This window comes from Haemaphysalis longicornis, unplaced genomic scaffold (genome assembly GCF_048455015.1).
Source record: "Haemaphysalis longicornis isolate Haplotype H1 unplaced genomic scaffold, Haemaphysalis longicornis Haplotype H1 scaffold_27, whole genome shotgun sequence".
Taxonomy (NCBI): Eukaryota; Metazoa; Arthropoda; class Arachnida; order Ixodida; family Ixodidae; genus Haemaphysalis; species Haemaphysalis longicornis.
Window position 1 is genome coordinate 1,416,259 of NW_027526325.1, and position 21,695 is coordinate 1,437,953.

Below are 21,695 nucleotides of genomic sequence, written 5' to 3' on the forward strand. Positions count from 1 at the left end.
GAAGGTTTCGGATTTTCACATTCTTTATTTTAAAGTCATTCGAGAAAAAGTTTTTTGTAAGTGTTACAGACAAAAATAGCTGCTGCACGCTGAAAACTGAGTGTGCTGCCATAAGCTTCGTTGTATCATCTGAGAATTCCCTTGTGCCATATGCTATATTTTTGGTAATTCTGCGGAGTATTTTGTTCAATACACTTAGTTTATACGGAGAAGCTAACCCATATATTGAGACACCGTACCGCAATATCGATTCCCCTAAAGTTTTGTATATAATTTTACGCAATTTCACGTCACAAACCGATCTAATTTTATATATTGATGCACAAACCTGTCTTAGTCGAGTTGCGAGGTGTTCGATATGGCTGGTCCATGAAAACGTTTCATCAAATATTAGGCCCAGGTACTTTACTTTTGTCGAAAAATTCACACTAGCACATTTGCAATTTATACATAGATTATTATGTAAATACAAAGGGGCATGGAGTTCAACTTTTCTATGCGGACTGTGAAAACAAATAAGCTGGGTTTTGTCTTTGTTAATATAGATGTGATTATCTTCAAACCAGGCTATTAGTTTATTAATATCTTCTTGCAGCAATGCCACTCCCTCGGATACGTTTTTCCCCGCTAATACAAGGGCTGTATCGTCAGCGTACTGATAGATCTTAGAATTCAGCTTAACGTCTGAGATATCGTTAACGTACACGTTAAAAAGTAATGGTCCCAGAATAGAGCCCTGAGGCACGCCATATCGGAGATGTAAGCGGTTACTATCAGTACTGTTGATTCTAACAAGTTGATAACGGTCTTCAAAGTAATCTTTAAACAAATTTATATATATGCCGCGAAATCCGATCAATGATAATTTGTTAATGATAATACTGTGGTCAATGGTATCGAATGCTTTTTTAAGGTCTATAAATAATCCAAGGGCTATGTTATTACTATCAATTGCTTCGTTTACACCATCTGCAAAATCCTCTAATAATGTAATGGTACTTCTCCCAGTACGAAAGCCATGTTGTGCATCCGACAGAAGCTGAAACTCCTCGCAAAAAGAGATCATCCGCCTGTAAATGGCTTTCTCCAGAATACAGGCTATGCAGGACAGTATAGCAATGGGCCTATAATTTTCGCATTGGTCTTTTTTGCCCTGTTTGAAGACAGGTCTAATCAATGAAATTTTCATTCCTCTCGGAATTTTTCCTGTTTCTAGTATTTTTGAAAAAATGTACATAAGCAGTGCTTTCAGCTTTTCGAAATGCACAACCAGGTCTCTAATTCGGATTCCGTCGTAACCTGGCATTCTGTTAATAGGAAATGTTCTAATTATCTCCCATATTTCTTGCTCGGTTATATCAGGTAGATATGCTGAACGCATGTTACTTTTCGGACTGTATATCTGTGACTGTTTTATGACACTTTGACTTCTTAATTTTCTGGCGGCGTCCGCAAAGCAATTGTTGAAGTCATTTGCTAATTCTTCAGCTTGTCTTACAGGGAAGTTGATCGTAATAACCTCGTCTATGTCATCTTTTGGCTTTCTGCCCGTTAACGAGTTTACCAATTGCCATGATTTTCTTATATCCTTCCGGCAGCTATTTAGTTTGTTTTTATAGTAATTGTTCTTGGCCAGCCTTATTTTGGCGGTAAGTTTATTTCTCATTTGCCTCGATTCATGTTTTAAAATTTCATCAGCTGGATTAGCTTTACTTCTGCGGTACAAACGTTCCTTAAGGTAACTTAACTCCATTATTTCTTGAGTTAACCATGGTTTGTCTTTCTTTCTTTGTTTAATCGTTACCGTTCTTTGGCTTGACTTATATATGTGCTGCAATTTTGAAGCGAGTTCATCGTACGCCTTCGTATGGTCCAGACCTATCAAATTGTCCCAGTGCTCCTCAGCTATGAACTTGTCAACCTTTACATTGTCCACAATTGAAACTTGTTTAGTTTTCTTTTCGTCAGAATTATCTCCGTAATCCATGCACACGGTAAGCGTCACAAAGTAATGGTCAGCGACTTTTTGTTTTATAATACTGGCTGATGTCTGCCCTTCGTCTATTCGGGTTATAATATGGTCAATGCTTGATCTAGTTAATTTGTCTCCGAGGACCTCTTCTCTAGTTATACCAACTATTTTGTGTTCGAGCCCAAAGCCTGAAATGAGAGTTTGGTATTCCGAGACTCCCATTTTTCCAGGTGTGGATATATCTATATTAAAGTCGCCAACAAGGATAAGATTGTCATGTTTGTTTAGTTGGATTAATAGCTGCTCTAATTCACGCAAAAACATTAACACGTTCTTCCCTGGTGGCCTGTAGACGACTACAATAACGTACGAAACCTGCGCTTTCTCGATAGTGAGCAAAGTTACCTCTGCCTCACTGAACGAGAGTAGCGTTTGTTGACATAGCCATTCTTTCCTCACGTAGATTGCCAATCCTCCACCTTTTCTTTTTTCCCTACATAAGTAGTACTGACAAAAATCGTCTAATTGGTATTGCTTTATAGTGCTACTGTCAACATTAACCTCAGTTAATACAATGACGTCAAGGAAGGAGATACATTTAGCTGTGTAAAATCCAAGAAGATCCCAATTTTTATGCGTGCTTCTAATATTTACATGAAGCAAATCTAATGACTGGTGTTTGTTTTGCTTATTGATGCAGCTTTGCCTTTGTGTAATCCAGTCATCAAAGGTGCTGAATTCCTGATCCATGTTTACAGGAGCTTGAGCAGACTTCCTTCGTTTACAATTTTCATGGCAGCCATTCCTTCCTGTTTCTTCATAAACACTTTACCATTCCGTGCCCAGACAAACTTGTATGATTTTTCTTTTCCCACGCTTTTCGCCATCCAAAGAAGCCTCTTAGTGTACGCAGTCAGATTTTCATTTATGTAAATATCATCTGACTTGAGTGCAAGTCGCTTGCTGAGCCAACTGTCCCGCATTGTCGTAGTTGAAAACCGCACCAGCAAGGGTGGTGTCATGTCAGGTTTGGCTTTAATTCTATGGATGGCTTCGATCTCCTCTGGGGTAGGCGCTTTCAATCCTAGCTTTACTGCCAAAGAGGAGACGATGCTCAAGGGGTTCTCGTTCACTGTTTCTTCAATGCCATGAATTTCAATGTTTTTCCGCCTAGAATATTCCTCAAGGCTGTTTAAGTTCGACTTAAGCTTATCCATCTCTGACTGCTGCTCTGACAATGCGGCGTCAAACGATGCCGATTTTTCTTCCAGTTCTTTTAGTTTGGTTTTATTTTCCTGAGTCGTTTTCAGAATTTCGTCGTAGTTGTCAGACATATGCTCTAGAGCCTGTCCCATGGCTTCAATACTTTTTTGTTGTTCTGTCAGCTTCAAAAGAGCGTCATCGTGTTTCACATTTTGCATTTCGCCGCTCCTTTCAAGCTTGTCCAGCCGGTCTAACACTTCGTGTAGCTTAGCCGACAGCGCCGTGATGCTACTCATGACATCTTTCAGCGAAGGTTCACTCGTCGCACCCTCGTCATCGCTCTTGTCAGATAGGCTATCTCGGTTACGCCTAGACTGGCTATCGCGCTTTTTCCTCGACGATCGCGACGCGCCGCTTACACACGTGGGACACGTCCAAGAATCCGCGTCACTTTTCGACATATTCTTGAGTGCCGCTTTCGTTAAGCCGGAGCACTTTCCCTTGTGATAATCATTTTTGCAAGCAAGACACTTAATGCCTTCTGAAAGAGGCAGAGGCTTCAAGCATGAAAGACATAATGCGTCGGACATCTTAACACAAGGTGCAGTCCAGCGAAGTGCTTGTCAGAAAAAAGGACCACAAAACGGTCGCTGTGTCTTACCTAGAAGATAAAGCAGAGCTGTAGCGCCCGTCAAGCACTCCGCCGGACTGCAACCCTCCGATCTTCCGCGACGTCTTTTAAGGCATCGGTGCTCCTGTCGACGTTCAGTGATTTGCAGCGCCAGGTGACGTCATCGGGGTAGGGGGAGGGGGGGTCCCACTTGCGCTGCTCGCCGCAATGTAGCCGCTCCCGCTGCAAAGCTTCCGCTGGTCGTTCTGACGTGGTGGATGCCTAGAAGATAAAGCAGAGCTGTAGCGCCCGTCAAGCACTCCGCCGGACTGCAACCCTCCGATCTTCCGCGACGTCTTTTAAGGCATCGGTGCTCCTGTCGACGTTCAGTGATTTGCAGCGCCAGGTGACGTCATCGGGGTAGGGGGAGGGGGGGTCCCACTTGCGCTGCTCGCCGCAATGTAGCCGCTCCCGCTGCAAAGCTTCCGCTGGTCGTTCTGACGTGGTGGATGCCTAGAAGATAAAGCAGAGCTGTAGCGCCCGTCAAGCACTCCGCCGGACTGCCTGCAGCAGAATCTCCTGCCGGACTGCCTGCAGCAGACTGCCTGCATGCCGGCGGACTGCCTGCAGCAGACCGCCGGCATGCAGAATCTCATAAACGTCGTCAAGATTATTCAGAAGGCCTCTGCAGTTCCATTGAACTATGTTTTCTCTTCCCATTATTATGTGTTCAGAGCTACTGGAGTGTGAATGTTTATGTGGGGTCTTTCGGGGCTTGGACTCTTGGGAGGGGTTTTCTGACCTTCTCTACTGACCTGGACGTCGCAGCCCGTTCCTTCCGCTGCGATGAAAGCCGGAAGGGCTCGACGTCCATGTCGTCATCTGAAGGCAAGGGGGTGCCCAGCGGACTGGGCCCCCTTGGCGTGGTACCCTTTCGGGTGTTCTTTGCCTGCGCTGCCAGTGCCGAAGGCGTGGGGAGCACGACAGACGGCAAAGGCAGTGAGGCGGTGGAGGGGGTCGCTGCGACTGCATCCGTCTCCATCTCCGTGCCCTTGCATGTGCTTTGGGCCGGTGGAGAGGAAGCAGTGGATGCAGCGGCATCCCCAACAGATGTTGTTGCCACCACAGCCGCTGCTGGGTGAGCGAGCGGTGCAGAGGCTGGTTGGGCTGCCTGGGGCAACCCTGGGGGGGGCGGGGGCGGGACCAAGTCCGACTCGCGGTACTGGGTCCCCGCCGAAACCAGACGCCGCTCCGCCCCCCGGCGAGCCGCGTCGGCGTACCTCCCCAGGGGGAAAGAGGCGAACCTCTTTCGCGCCTCTGGGAAGGTGATGTTCTCAGTTACCTTCACATTAATAATCGCCTTCTCCTGCTTAAACTTCTCGCACGTTCGAGAGTAGGCGGCATGGGGTCCCTGGCAGTTGGCGCAGGTGAGGGTTGACGATAGACAATTATCAGATGGATGATCATACTGAGCGCATTTTGCGCAGGTCAGACGACCACGGCAGGAGTTGGTTCCGTGCCCGAACCGCTGGCACTTAAAGCAGCGGCGCGGGTTTGGAATGTAGGGCCGGACATTACAATGTACAAAACCTGCATTGACGTACTCTGGGAGTGTGGACCGGTCAAAAGTAAGGATAATGTGCTTGGTCGAAACTACTTTGTCATCCCTCCTCATAGTTATGCGCCTCACAGCTGTCACGCCCTGATTTCTCAGGCCCTCCAGCAGGTCAGCATCTGTCTCATTCATCAGGTCTACTTCAGAGATGACACCTTGAGTACTGTTCAGGCTCCGGTGGGGTGTCACCCTGATTTCAAGATTGGCTATGTGAGTTTGTTCAAGGAGGATCTTTGCATGCTGTTGGTTGTGTACTTCAACCAGGATTTCTCCAGTTCTTTGTTTTTTGGCCTTATATTTGTCACCAATGATGCCCTCCAGAAATTTCGATATTAGGAACACGGACTGTGATGCAAGAGGCTTTTCTTGGTCACTGGATTCCAACACCAAAAAACGGGGGTAGTTATCGGGCTTTGGAAGACTGTGGGTTGGGAGTGGCGGAAATGAACCTTCGGTGCGGCCCCTTTTCAGGGGCCGATCATGTTTAGGGGGGGATTTACAATTTACCATATGGCATGTAAAAGAAGCAGGGGACGGGGGTACTTTCTTCTCAAACCTTACCCTGATAGCCTGAGAGGTCCCGGAGCTCCCTGCCTGGTAAACAGACAGGGAGCCCATCCGCCGGAGCTTGACCTGGGCTCCGACGGCCACCGTTTGAGGCTTCTACCCTTCACCTTTAAACACATCACCACGGTAGGTTACAGTTTATGTTGGGGGCTCGGGGTCCGCGGTATCGCCAGTACCGTCACCAAGATTACTCAAGGTGCCCCGTGCGGGGCCGTGCGAACTATCCGCGGCCGGGCCATGTGGCATCGATGATCACCTAGAGCCGTTTCGAGATTCAAGTCACGGCTCTTCTGCGGTGCAGAGCGCATGCGCACGAAGACACGTGGACGAACGAACGAAACGACGGGCGTACGCCATGACGCGCCTGTCCCGTTTCGAGGAAGTGTTGTAACGATACGGCGAACAGTGAAGTTTTCTGCGGTCAATGTTGGCCAATCTCTCTCACTTGGTATACTTAGTTGGACGAACGTGCTGTCGACGCACGCGTAGGCGAGCGCTCGGCATTTCGCTGGTATTTTCAAAACTATGGGCACCATACAAAAATTGGCCGCGTATCTGCTCCTTTCGTTGCAAATGTCGACAAAATACGATAGTCTTTGCCGATATTTGCCAAGTAAATGCCTCCCTTAGCTTTCCCGCTCACCTCTCATGCAGTTCCTCTTCCGTCGCGCTCCTCTCAAGGTAAACACGCTAAAGTTTTGCTCAGGTCGATTTAAATTTACCGCGTTCCACTGCTCCAGGCCGGCTGCCTCAATGCCAGCGCTGCCGTACGGCGGAGACGCGCGTGAATTGAGGCGCCCTACTTCAATGCTTATAGTACCGCGTTTCCGTAGTCCATATGCGTTCCAAGCAGAACGTGGAGCCTATCTAGTGGAACGTTTCGTAACTGTTGCCGCTTGATTTCTTAAAATGCCGCCAGAAGCTATAGTGACGCGGGCGATAGCAGGCAACGGCGGAGAGAATTTTTTCCCGCAGTGGATGTAGTATTTCCCTTCGCAAAAATCAAGCATCTATGATTTTGTATAAAAGAACACTGCAAATATCACTTGCGTATTATTTTGTTGTCTTATAACTGCGGAATGTCTTGTTCTTGTTCAACAATGTTGACAAGTATGAACATTACACCGGACTTGGACGGGCAGATTTAGCTGTGACTATATAAGACTATTGCGCAGGCATTGTTTTGCTTTGGCCGGGTGGCTTAATCGGGTCACAGACAGACAGACATACAGACAGACCAAAATTTCTGGGTTTAAGTCGCCCAAGAAAGACCGTCGTCTTTAAAACGACACGCTAAACAGCTTCGCTGTTAAAAGATAGGCGACATTCGCGACGCATATCCCAGTGCCAATACAAGTGGAACACGTCATTCGAGCAGTCAGTATAGCTAAGCTACGCTGTTTTCTTTGCGATCGGGAAACATGACACGCTAATACTTTCACATATCAACAATTGCCTTAAACGATAACTCAAACAAGAAAATCTGGGCATTAAAGCCTCCGCGAGGAAGAAAGAAAATTTGCTTAGAGGCATGATACTTTTTTTTTCCCACGAGCAGCCTTACCCGTATGAAGTCGAACACCTTCGTCAGCATGACGACCACATAGCTCTTCTTTTCCCAGACCATACGCCAGAAGTCGCAGATGGTGTCCTCATTGGGTCCTAGAGAAAGAACAATGAACAGGGTGCTTTGACGTGCCTATGGACAAGAGTTGCAGAGCTTTCGCGATACTGGTTCTTGAATTTTGGACATGAAAGAACGCCAGAGGTGGCAGAGACATGGTTTGAAGTTCGAGAGTGCACGTTTTTACAGCAAATGTTCAAAGAGATGCGTCACCAAATGTTGCCGATGAATTGGCAGTCTGACAACGCCGTTTGAGAGACAGGAATTATTCCCCCCATGCTCCCGCTTTTTCTTGCATATTAGTGTCGGGCTTTAAGACAAACGCACACGCAACGCGGGGTCGTCAAGGATCGACCACGGAGTCGTCAAGCTCCTCAGAAGCTACATTAAAAATTTCAGTAGCGCAGTGCACGAGCTACACCCTTTTCACTTGCGTTCATTTTGCTTAGCTCTCTGCGCTTTCAATGAATCAGAATTATTCCCGAAATGTCATCCCACATTACTTCGAAAGAAAAAAGGCAAGTTATCCAGATTTCTTATGCAGCTTCCTAGCCGATGCGAACAGTTACAGCACAACAAAATGCCACATACCGTATGTACGCGATTTTAACGGCACCTTATTTTTTGCATTCAGTAGCCGTCAGATTTGTGTGCACGTTACGTGCGGGCGCAAAACTGAAACCGGCTTCAAATCGGCGCACAGCATTGCCGTACACAAACTCCTCCGAACTTCCAACTCAATCTAGTCCAAAACAATCCCTCAACTCGCGTGCGTAAATTTCTCACTTGCGCAATACGCATGCCTTAGCCAGCTTTTCCACACATTTCCGCTGCTGCAATTGGCACCCCGTTTCAGTCGTTGTGGCTCTCAAGAGGAAGCACTATCAAGCGTCCATCAGGCGCGAGGTAATCGCACTTGCCGGCATCGGGGGAGGCGAGCAGCATCATGCACACCGGAGGCCGGACACTGGAGTGCGCGGTTATGCGTACACCACGTAGCAATATTATACAGCCTTGCTACGTGAAGTCAACGATGCACGCTGCATGAAAGACTTCACCGTCGCTCAGCACGGCCGCTTTCGAGAACTTGAAGACTCAAAGGTGAATTTAATGAATTAGCAGCGAATGAACCAACTGCCCATCACATGTAAAACTATGAATATCAATGCACTTGAAATCGCAGACGCTTGTAATGTTCCTTGCTCCAGTTTTAACGCCACTAGGGGCTTAAGAAGCACAAGAAATTTTTGGTGCCACAGTTGCGTGCTACAAATGGAAAATCATCTGCCAGGTGCGCGTATTTTACTCCTGTGCGGTGGGATCGGTGTTAAATTATTTTGTCGAATTTTTCCGCGTGAAATTACCTGTGCATTACGATAGGAAACACGTTACAATTGTGAAAATATGGTATTCGTGATTCATGTACAGGGCATTGTGTCTGTTTTCATGTCTACTATAGGGGTCTGCATTTTAACCATTCTATTATAGGTAATGAAGGTGGGTGGCATGAGCGCCAAACATAATTTCGAGCTGCTAAGGACATTATTAGTAAAATGCAGGACACTTCTTGTTAGCAAATAGAAAATATGCGATTTCACACGGGATTAGAAGGCGGCCTTCGCGTATTGTTCATTGGACGGCATTCGTAACGACACACTGCCACTTCAATGAAGGACATCAGCGATAATTTCGAGCAGTACGTAGATGAGGCAATGCGTACCCCATGAAACAAAAAAGCACCTAACTTTCCCCCCGAAGCGGCGCGCGTGTCGAGATTTCGGCGCATGCTGCGGATACCCGGGTTGCCAAAATTAACCCGGAGACTACGGTGCGCCTCGTAGCCCAGCAGGTTTAGCTTCGGTGCTGTCCACCCGCAAAATTGAAAGCAAAATTCGTTGAAGTGTTACTATGCCTGCACGTAAAGAGAAAACGTTCTGCGGCGCCCGCGACCTGCGCTCTTGCGGTACCCGGAGAGCATCGTGGCGTGCCACAGTAGGGCGGCACACATCAGCACCAGACCCACTGCGTTTCAAATGACCTTGCATTCTTTTATTGCTAGCGACAGTAGCTAGACGCTTACCTAAAAAAGTAGTAACCACCAGTTGCAAAGTTTCAATTTACCTTTCACTCTATGCTCTGAATCTATACATTTATTTAAGGCGAAACTATACTATGTACCACTCCGCAGAGAAACAGGTTTTGAACATCAGGCAGCAATCAGAATTTGTTGATCCTCTAGGAAACAGGAAGCGTGCCTGCCCTAGGTTACCATTAACGACTCGGTGCACTCTCTCAGACTGCAGTGCATTGACTCTGCCGTCAATTTGCCGCCACTCTCGATTTTATGACCTCCAAGCACTTCTTGACGTTTCTGCGATTCAAGCAAAGCTGGGAAAATTTCAGTGAAAATTTGTTTAGTTTTTCAAGCAAAAGAAACTGAAGGAAGCTCACGTTAACTCGCCAGACTGGAAGGCCTCGAAACTGTACGCAACCTTCACGACCTTTACGAAGGTTTTAGTCCACCATTGCAGCCGATTTGCATCTTCGCTGCTGTAACGACCCTTCCTCCATCATTGCAGCTATAATTCTTAGCTTCCTTTATTATTCTGGAACTAAAAACGATTGAACATCACCTTGGAGGGGCGTGCGCTATGACGTGTCTTTATCGTTCCGAGCCAGTGTTGCCATGATTACGGCCAACGCTGGAGTTTTTTTTTTTTTTTTGGCAATCTTGGCCAATCTTCCAGAGTGGCTTGAAAAACGTTCTTGACAACCGTCATGCTTGGCTTGACAAGCGTGCGTCGAGGGCGCTGGGCTGTCGCCTCGAGGAACGCACACACGAGCGCTATGCATTTTCTTGGTTTTTTAACGGCGGGGCGGTCGTCGCAATCTTGGTCAATCTGCCTAAGTGGGTATTCTTGGCTTGACAAACGTCCGGTACAAGTCCATTCCGAGAAACCTGAGTGTGAACAGAGATCCTTGAGCAATATCGCTGCACCACCTAGGACAGCGGACAGTACCTAAGGTAGAAAAAAAAAACGTACTTTGGAAGATAGCGAAAGCTTCTGTCGACACACCAACTTTCGTTTTATACCTGCCCTAGATGCCGGAGTCACGAAAGATATGATGCAGCGGGAGAATTGAAATCTTGGCTGAAGTTGCCTACTTTCTCATTACATAAACCAGTGTGCCGAACCGAAACAAAATACGGGTTCGGTTACGGTTCTGGTTCAGGCGGAATTATTTCGTTCGGGTTCAGTTCCGGTTCGACAAAATAACGTACCGATCCGGTTCGGGAGCTTGAACCCGTTCGCGAACCAGTTCGATGAGTTTATTTAACACTGAAATTAGAAAAAAAAACATTTAGTAGTTTGAAACGACAGTGAAATCGAAATACAAACAAAAATTCAAAATGCTGCTGTTCCCCAAGGCCCAATTGCAAAGCAAACTTTCAACAATTACAAGATATTGGCAAAAAAAAGGAAGTAGCGATGATTTACCACCTACTTTCTCGCCCAGACTATGTTGTCCTAGCGACTATTCATAAAGCCACCGCCAAGAGATATGACGGTGGGATATATTTTCTGCCATTTCCTTTTTTGTTGAAATCGCAATTTTCGCTATGGAATCGCCCATCACGCTAACCTTGAAGCCTTAAATTTATGCCTGCGTACTGGCGCGTTCAAATACCAGCGCTTAATACCAATGGCACACATTTTTTTATCTTTGTGACAAAACAGAAAAATCCTACAACAGGCACATAAATACTACCAATATCCGCCGCGCTGGCTCAGTGGCTAAGGCGCAGCACTGCTGAGCACGAAGTGGCGGGTTCGATTCACGGCCGCGGCGGCCGCTTTTCTGATGGAGGCGAAAAGCAAAAACGCCCGTGTGTACGAGATTTCGGCACACGTTAAAGATCCCCAGGTGGTCAAAATTAATCCGAAGCCCTCCACTACAGCGCGCCTCATCGCCTGCGTTGCGTCGGCGCGTTAAACCCTACAATCAATGAAATACTACCAATGAATGCGATTATTTGGTCACCCTGAATAATTTGTTAGCTGTCACCTTATAGAATGTGTTATTCACACTTTTGTTAAAAGTAAGCTTTAGTTAACGCTCAGTCACTGCATTTGTGCTCTGACCACTGCAATTCCTTTTGCGATAGCTATACCGGATGTGTGCATTACAATCAGTATGTCATCTTACCGGCTGGCCCCGGGCCATCGTTCCGTGTGCTACATTGCGGAATCTTATACCAGATTATGCTGTTACAAAACAAAAGGGAAATTTGACGCGCGGAGCATTGGATGGGACTTTTTTGGGTAGACGCTCTTTATTCGTCCACAACACTACTCGCCTCCGGAACTAGTAGCAGTAGAAGTAACGCAGCGAGTTGGGCAGTAAGTACAAGTGCACCTTCGAGAAACAGCATATCTGAAACAAGCAAAAGTGCAGAACAAGCAGAAAAGATGATCGCTGGGCGAATGGGACAGTGTGAGGTACCGGACTGCCTTTCTGCACGTGTCATCTGCTTTGTTACTGTTTCTGCTTTCAAGACAGGGTTCGAAGGCTGTAGTTTCCTGCCAAGGGATTAAGTGCGCACCTTAACAGTTTTCCCTGATAAACCTGTTGTTATTTGTATCTGTAAAACTAAACTTGTCCACTGCACTGTGCTCAAAAACTGACCACGGAACTCAGTTCCTTCGCATTCATGACGCGTTTCGTTGTGAAAGGCAGGGCAAAGAAAAGTATAGAGCAATATCTGCGTTTTGGTGCTTTTTTGACTTATCCGGTTTTACTTACTTTTTGCTTAATATTTTAAAACAACGTGATTCGCCTTTTTTTGTTGTTTTTTTCCGAGTAAACACATTTTTTGTTTAAAAACTGGCGCATTTGATGCCCCGTGCCATATCTCTGCTCCGAGGCGCAGCTTATGTTGCAGGCTGGCAGACTTATTTTAACCGGCTGGTGATATTAAACGTGGATCGAAATCTCGCACGGACGTTCGCGATTTCCATCTGCTTCAGAAAAACGGTCGTGGGGAAGGGATATCGAGGCCACTTGGGGTCAGCAGCAAACAGCTTAGCCACTGAGCAGCTCCTGCGGTCACACTTGTCAAGCAGTAACAATGTGCAGGTGTCGGACCTTTTAAACAAACTATTAAATGCAAAAATTTTGCACACATCGGGTGCGGGCTTTCGCTGTTGTGCAATGGTGCATTCCTGCAGCCTGATTGCTCCAACAAAGTCGCAGCTAGGGAAGGGCAAAGTCGTTTTATATCCCCTGCAAGCTGCCGAGAATGACGAGCATTTACTGTGGAGCTCGAAAGTAGATCACGTTCTTACAAATCTAGCGAAAATTGCGGAAATTATATGCTATTTCAGGTATATTTTACCCAGTCGTCGTAAGTTACTCATCTACAACTCCCTTTTTTCAACCCAGATAAACTACTGCTGTATGTCTGGAGCGCAACTTCGAAATACAATATAAACAGAATTCTTGCGTATCAAAAAAAAGGCGCTTTGCCATATCGCAAACGCTCCATGGGATGCACCCACACACAATCTTTTCTTAAATTACAAGATACTGCCCTTCACGCAGTTATACAACTACTGGCTTATTGTGGTGTATAAAAGCTGCGTTAAAAATAACAACCAGGCAATTCTGTCTGTGTAATCTGGAAGCAGCTTTGGCGGCCTCGTACAGTTTTCGCCGTCAAGCGAAGTGGGTGATACCTTTTGCTAGAACAAACCAAGGGTTAAAAAGTGTTGAAAACCGTATAAGCAGGTTACTGAATGAATATACATAAGCAATATAAATATCGTGACCATTAGTAATTGAGGCCTAAAATTAGAATTACAGATATGCCATCAATAAGCTTCTGGCACTTGAAGTTATGAAGGCAATATGTAGGTATTAAAATGCAGTATTCAAACCAAGGGGACCCCTCATGATATCTGTGTGCATGCATGATATTTTCACGTGTTCTTCCCTGTGAGTTGAATTGTTTGTGTAAGATTAAATTCTTGCTACTGTGTACTGTAGTAGTGTGGCATCATTGAGACGTTTTTTTATGTTTATGACTTTATCTGATACGTTGTGAATGCCTTTAGTATTGACTGATGTACTTAGCAAAGCACATTTACATGTGTTATTTCGTTCTTCATTGCTGTCATAAATTTGTAATGATGACGAGATAAGCATCTCTATCGTTTTATACGCGTCGTTTTCATTCTGTAAATCACATGCATGGCTTTTTTTTGTTACCTAGGAGATAAAACAGTTGTATGTTTTATATGTTTTTTTTCAGGCTTAGATTACTCAATCGGCCAAAAAAAATTCTGTATGTTAGTTCTGTACATAAAATTCTGTAAACAACATTTCTGCCATTGCTGTATGCCATGGGTACTGGGACCTCGTCAAGCTGTCGCATGACAAGCTTTTTGTCCCTGTTTCCCTGCATTTCTGTGTATTATGAATGCACAAATAAACAAACAAATAAACAAACATTTCGTTTGGTTAGCTTGCACTACGTTCGCGCTTCAAGCAGCAACAGACCATTGCTACATTGGTGCTCATTCATTTCCCCTGTGGTTACGTAGAGCGCGATAGTGTTCATTTGTCTGGAGGAGAGAGTGCGCGACCGGGTACGAAGTTGATGGTGCGTGAAAAAAAGGCCTAAATTGCATTGACTGTGCAATATCAACAACGGAGGGTCGAATCGTTTCGGCATGAACCGGTGACCGTTATTTCTTTTTTCGGTTCAGTTCCGTTTCAGGTTGAGCGTGCTCAAAAAATAACGGTTCGGGTTCTGGTTCAGTTCCGGCAAAAATACCGGTTTAGCTCCGGTTTTTGGTTCGGTTTGGTTCCAGTTAGACACCTTGGCATGAACCGTCATTTGCAGTCGTGCAAGCGCTGAGGTTAATATACAAAGCCAAATATTTTTATTCAAACAAACTTGTTAGGCTCCTTTAACGAGCGCGAAAATCTTGACACACGGGCATTTTCGTGTATTTTAAATGCAGTACCGGTTTCTTCTTTCCCGTTTAATTCAATTTGGCACTACCTGCATTTGCGGTCAGCGAAGAAAAAAAGGAGTTTTCTTGAAAAAGCTTGTCCCATGAAGCGCCAGTTTGTTTTGGCACTACAAGCAATTCATTTTGATTTTGAATAGCCATCGATACTAAACAGACAAACTCAATGTGCCGTCTCTTTCCTGCCCAAGGCATGTCTTCGACTGGATTCTGCATAGCTCAACATTTGTCCAATAAAATTACCTGCGGTCATATTTCGTTGCTTAGCAAAAGACGGCACGTGCAACTTCGAAGGTGACAGAAAGAAGTCGCTGTAGAAGTGTAGCAAATGCCTTATTGTTCAGTTTATTTTGGGGGGGAGGGCGGGAGAGGGGGTGATAACATCGGGCTCACGTCGAAGAACAAGTACAAATCTAGGGACGGCTAGATTTGTACGTGTACTGAAAGCGGACGACGGAGAATACTTAACTTTGTTCCTAAATTATTCAACGCAAGAGATGGATACGCTGTTAATTAATACTCAGTTTCTTGGAAATTTTTGGCCGCATCTTCCGGTTGCCTTCGTTTCAGGCGTACAGCGTTTCAGGTGACGGACACAGCGTGGTGTGGGTGCAGAATTCAGCGGCATCACTTTGGCCGTAGGCGATGATCCTCTGGGTTGCTCAGGGAGGACGGCTCGCGTGATAGCCAGCTATTCTAATTGCAGTTTGTTGTAGCTAGAGGGCCCTGTTTCACTTTCATGACATGATCAGGCAGAAGATGATTGACTGATTATAGCAGTGATGCCGTTATTTCAATGCTGCAAATCTCGAAAGCCACAGTGCGGAAAACGTATCTTTGTCTTTGTGAGGTTGCGTTCACTGAAGTGAACGCAACCATTAGTGAATGCAACCGTACAACGCAGCACACAACCCCAACATTATGTTATGTGTGTGGTAAGCTTAACATTGGAACATTAGAAGCCAAAACGTCAATCCAGGAGCGATGGAGGAGGCAACGGACTAACCGGCATCTGTGAAAGAAGGTCGCCGAGCTCAATAAGCAGATAGAGACCCACTGCAGAGTGCTCAGCACGCAGCAGTGGCACGCGGTCCGCAGGGAGGCCGACGGACCGATGCACAAGGGCAGGACATGGAACATGCTGCGGCATTTGCTGGACGAGATCAAGACGAACGGCTTCCTTCAACAAGCTCGCCAAGACCTTTCACTGGGCCATCCGAGACCTAGGGGTGGAAAAGGTGGGCAGGCGTCTGGATGCCAAGTACTTGCCGACTACCCCTACGGAACCGCATCAGGAGTACGCAGGCGCTGACAATGAGATACTGGACAGAGACATCGACGTGTGGGAGATCCGGGCGGCCTCGAAGACCTTCAACGGCAGATCAGCGACAGGGCCTGACAAGGTGACCAACAACGCTCTCAAGAATCTGAACTACGCGGTGATAGAAGCGCTCACGCGTTTCTTCAACACATTCTAGTGCTCAGGACAGCTCCCCCGGCAATGGAAGACGGCCAAGATGATCCTCGTTCCGAAGCCGGGGAAGCCGCCTAGCATAGAGCATCTCAGGCAAATCTCGCTCACGTCTTGCGTTGGGAAGGTCCTCGAGCACGTTCTCATGAACAGATGGCAGCGATACTTGCAAGACTCTTGGCTTTACGCAAACTCCATCATATTATTCCGAGAGAAGCTCGGGACGAAAGACGCCATGCTCTTGCTCAAACACGAGATTGTCGATGACGCAGTGGGTACTCGAGACAAGAAAGCCGTGCTGAGTCTCGATCTAAAGAGCCCCTTTGACAGTCCGTAACTCTGCCATCCTTGCGGAGTGACGGACTCTCTCTCGATTGAACATGGGCCGGCGGACGTACGCGTACATCAGGGACTGCCTCACGGGCCGGATCACAAAGATTTGCACGGGTGACCTGCAACTAGCGGAGAAACAGCTCGGCAGCGTCGGTACCCCCCAAAGGTCAGTGATTTCCCCGCTGCTATTCAACTTGGTGATGATTGGCGTGGCCAACCGTCTCGAGGAAGTTGAGAATGCCCGGCACACGATATACGCTGACGACGTGACCCAGTGGGTAGCAGGAGGAAGCGATGGGCATATAGAGGCAACGCTCCAAGACGCCGTGGACGCCATCTTGGACCAGCTATAAGAGACGGGGCGCATCTGCTGCCCGTCCAAGTCGGAGCTGTTCGTGATCCCGCCAAAGGGCAGAGGAAAGAAGAAGACAGAGATGGCACGGATAACGGTCTGCACGGAAGGAGGTCAAGTAATACATGAAGTGGAGAGGATTCGAGTCCTGGGCCTGCTACTTGACGGCAACCGAATAAACGGATCGACAGTCACCAAGTTGTCAACTAAAGCCGCGGCGGCAGTGCGCCTCATTCGGCGGATACCCACACGAAGAGAAGGAATGAAGGAGGAGAGCCTCACCCGCCTCGTCCAGCCCTTTGCAATCAGCCACATTGCGCACGTGGCCGCCTTCCACAACTGGCAGCCCTGCGAGCGAGCAAAGATTGATGCGACTGTCCGCAAGACGTACAAGACGACGCTGGGGCTCCTCGGAAGTATGAGCACAGAAACGTTCATGGCCCTGGGTGTCCAAATACCCTGGACGAAATACTAAAAGCACAACGGGAGGCCCAGCTGGAACGCCTGTCCGGAACGAGGACCGGAAGGCAAATCTTGCAGCACCTCGGTCTAGCCCCGCGGCAGACCAACAAGAGTGCAGTCGCGTTGCCGGATGCTGTCAGCCGCCGACTTAACATATTTTCGATGCCCCGAAACATTAACCCTGAGCACAATCAGGAACGGCGACTAGCCAGAGCCAAGGCCCTCATTGATCGATACGCGACCGACAACGGTGCCGTGTACGTGGACGCGGCAGACTATCAAGACACCCATAGAGCCAACGTGGCTCCGGTGGTTGCGGCATCAACCGGGGAGACCAAGGCAGTTGGGAGCATTTATACTAAGAACGTACAGCAAGCAGAGGAGGTGGCCACCGCCCCGGCTATCACGGACCCGGCCTCTACGACGGTGCTGTGTGACTACCGCACAGCAGTGCTGAACTATGGCGAGAACAGGGTGTGCAGGGCAGCGGCGGTCATCTTGCGCAAGACGAAAGACAAGACGACTGCGGCATCAATCAAATGGTTCCGGGCCCACATGGGCCCACACGTCTTGAGGGGGGGACGAGAACCACAACGAGACGGCCAATGCAGTCGCGCGAGAACTCACCAACCGCGCGGCAGTCAGCCAGGCCGACCCGGAGTGGAGACCGTTCGACATCAGCATGGATACAATGGCCAACTTCAACGATATCGTGAAGTGGTATCGATTGAACCGGAGAACTATGCCACCCCTGCACCCGGGACTCACCAGCGCAGAGGCAGTGCTTTACCGACAGCTGCAGACTAGATCCCTGATAACCCCGGTGCTTGCCAAGTACATTGGCTCCAGTGTGTATTAGAGTGACGTGTGTAGGTTGTGCACGAAGGAGCGAGCTACGGCAGCTCACATCCTGTGGAACTGTAGGTGAATCCACGTGAGGCAAGCGAGAAGACAACGATCCCACCGCACGTGGAGGCCGAAACAAGTAGCTATGACTACGGGCTACAACCGCAGGCCGTTCAGCAGGTCGCGGCGACCTTCGAGAGGCAGAGACCGGGAAAAGCCGCGGGACAGGGGGGCGCAAGCCTCCCTGGACCCATGGGCAGAACCCGGGAGTGGCCCTCAGGACGCAGTTGTGACGATGTCCAGGCCACGTCACGGTGAGGGACCCCCATGAAGGGTTAGCCTAACTGCTCTGCAGGCGTTTGAATAAAGTATTCTCTCTCTCTCTCTTATGCGCGCCCACCGGCGTGCGTGTGCATGCGTGGCGCGTGTGCGGTCGTGGGTGCTTGGCTACTTGTTCTTGCGTGGGTGCGTGCGCATGTGTGCAACGGCCCTCGAACTAAAACTACAGATTTTCGCGATAAAAAATGAATATTTTTTGGAAAACCCGTACGATTTTTAAAACCTCAGGGGCATTGAGGCCACCGGAACATACAAAGGAACCCAACCCTCATTCCTAAGGGTTTCGGGTCACACAATGCATGTGAGCCAGGGATAGCTGTGTCGCGGCCGCTCGCTGGAAGCCAGGTCTTCCATCGAGCACCCGTGGCTGTGTTGTAAAACCGTTAGTTTGATCATATATTGTCACAGACGCTACGGTGAACCGCGGTGGTTGAAGGTCCTTGCCCCGTTACGTTGCCCTGCACGAACTGGTTGCAAAGAAACCACAGCGTCCAAGCGCTTGCCGAGTCCGTGAGATGTTCACTTTCTCTGCGATTATTAAAGAGGATTCCATGCTGGTGATCGACTGATGTGGACGGTGGCAAAGACAGCTTAGTTCCTGAAAAGAAGGTTTTGTGGCACCTAGCGGAGAAGTCACTTCTGGAGGCGCCTTGCGCGGTTATGTTGGTGGTTGTGACAATATACATGCAGAGCGTTTGTGTCATAATTTCATGAGAAACCTCCAAAAAACCTATCACGCGAAACTTCGGTGTGAGGCGTGATTCAGCCATGTCTACGAAAAGAGCCCTCGGGTTCCCAAAAAAGCAAAATTAATGATCAGAAAAGTGGATTAATTTAGCGTAAAGATCGAAACCGCCGCCCATGGAATTCGAGCGCATCACGCTTTTCGCTGTACAATGCTGATCCTTGATTCTGGCTAAGTGAAGCCGGACCTAGTAGGTGCTTTGGGGCTGATCGACTTAAGAAATTGTTAGACCATGGGCTAAGGCTTTCAGGAACAATCCGAGAATACTGATCAGATAAATACCAGAAAATGACTACGCTGATAGCGATTGTGTTGGGCTAACCAGGGCAACAATTGAGGAAAGAGACAAAAAGAGATCTACGCAAGGAGGAAAGGATGATGACGATAATAAAGAGAGGAAATTCTGCCGATTAGACATCGAAATGTGCTGTCTCTGTAAGGGAGCCCACGAAGCAACCTATTCCGATTTCCCGTCTAGATCTTAAGAATGTTCCCTATTAGAGGTAATGAAAAAAAACCGCTCCTTTATGTTTGAGGCTTCAGCTCTGTTGGAAAGTCGTACCCAGGGTTATGCGGCAGAATTTCACAAAACATGTGTCAGAGAGAGGGAGAATCAACTTTTATTGAGCCCAACAAGGTATTGGCTAGTGCACGCCTGCACCGGATACGGGGAACCCTCTTCTTGGGTCCCATATGGGTCTAGCAGCTCCTGGAACCTGGCTGCCAGCGCAAGCTGGATCGTCAGGTCGGGGCAAGACAACAAGGTCTCCCATCGCTCTCGGGGGTCCGGTGCGGGAACAGGGATGCGGGGTGGGCGGATCTCAAGAGACTCGTACTCGGTCAAGACGTTAGCCAGAGTGCCTTGTCGGTCCTTGCAGAACGGGCAAGTACTATCGTATCTGCCCGGGTACATCTTGTTTAGAAGTGTGGGATGCGCTAGCGATCCCGCCTGTATTCTTCGGATAACGGTCTGCTGTTTTCGGTTCATTTGCGGGTGAGGCCTGCGAAATATGCATCTGCGCTCTCTGTACATTTCAGTAGTTTCTCTGTAGCTCAAGACGGGGCGCAGCTGCACCGGCTCGTCCTCGGCCCGGACGGACAACTCTCGGGCGTGGTGGTCGGCGAGTTCATTTCTTTCCACCTTCGATTGAGCCGGCACCCACATGAGCTCTAACGCTCGCCTCGGGGGCCTTCGCTTGGACAACATTGCATGTGCCGCGGGGGACACCCTCCCTTTTCAGAAGTTGGCGTACGCCTTCTTAGAGTGCGTGACGATAGTGCCGGCCTTCGGATGTTTTCGCGCGAGGGCCACGGCAACTTCCTCTGTTTGGATCGATTGGGTCGTGCGGACCGATGCGCCGGTCAACAGGGTGTCCATGGTAGTGACCGCCGCCGTAGTGTTTGTTCCGCACTTGAGAACCAGCGCGTCCGCGTAGAGGACGTCGAGATCCTCTTCGAGCTGGCGGGCCAGCGCCCTGGCCCTTGCGGACTGCCTCCCTTCGTTTTTCCCGGGCTGCATGTTCCTGGGAAGGGGCTTGGTATTTACGACGTCCCTCCACTCGGGAGGTAATGTCTCGGTGTCTCGTTGCAGTTCGATGCTCCAACCCACCTTGCGCAGGACGGCCCGTCCATGTTCTGTCTGGCTTAGTCTGATCCTTTGGTTAGAGAGGTGGGCCTCCACCATTTCGTCCACCGTGTTGTGCCTGGCCATGCCCAGCAGTTTCTGCATGGACGAGTGGACGGGCACTCCCACGGCGAGCTTGGTCGCCTTTCTGACCACCGTGTCCATGGCCTCACGGTCCGCCTTCGTCGGCTAGAGGTACGGGCCGGAGTAAGTGATGCGGGACACGATGAACGCCTGCACCAATTTCAGGGCGTCATCTTCCTTGATTACTCGGTTCCTATTGGTGACTCTTCGCATCACGCTCGATATTCGCATCATCCTATTGGTGACTCTTCGCATCATGCTCGAGATCGCATCATGCTTCGCATTTGCTCGAAGGCGGTCTTGATCTTGTGTGTGGCCGCGGTGGCCTTGCCGTCATCGCGCCGCAACAGGCCCAGGATGCGGACCTGCTGCGTGGGCTCGATCTTTGTGCCGTCGATCGTGACGATGACGTTCGGCAGCGGTTCCTTCTTGGGCCTACCTGGCTGCACCATCAACAGCTCCGACTTTTTCGGAGCACATCTCAGCCCGCAGGTCTTGGCATTCTCGTGGACGGTCGTCGCGGCCCTCTGCAAGTTTTCCTCCACCCAGGCTTCGGAACGCGCTCGGGTCATCCACACCGTAATGTCGTCGGCGTAGAACGCGTGGTCCACGCCTTCGATCTTTTGGAGTAAACTGGGTAGGGGCACGCGGGCAAGGTTGAAGAGCAGCGGCGACAAGAACGACCCTTGCGGAGTGCCCGTGTCTCCGAGCTCGATCGGGTGAGACCGTTCCTCTCCTATCCTTATGGTTTCCGTAGGCGTAGTGAGAAAGTTCTCGACGTAGCCGTACGTGCTGCGGCCGCAGCCCGTCT

The 21,695-nt window shown here is 48.7% G+C and overlaps 1 protein-coding gene across 6 annotated transcripts in view; it reads right to left on the bottom strand.

Annotated features, from left to right (window-relative positions):
- Positions 1-21,695, bottom strand: part of Ptp36e (protein tyrosine phosphatase 36E) — a 540,343-nt gene that overhangs the window by 141,770 nt on the left and 376,878 nt on the right. For all 6 annotated transcript variants that reach the window (XM_077701525.1, XM_077701527.1, XM_077701526.1 and 3 more), the window contains one exon: positions 7,532-7,629. In XM_077701525.1, the coding sequence (XP_077557651.1) occupies positions 7,532-7,629 (98 nt within the window). The remainder of the gene's footprint in view (positions 1-7,531; positions 7,630-21,695) is intronic.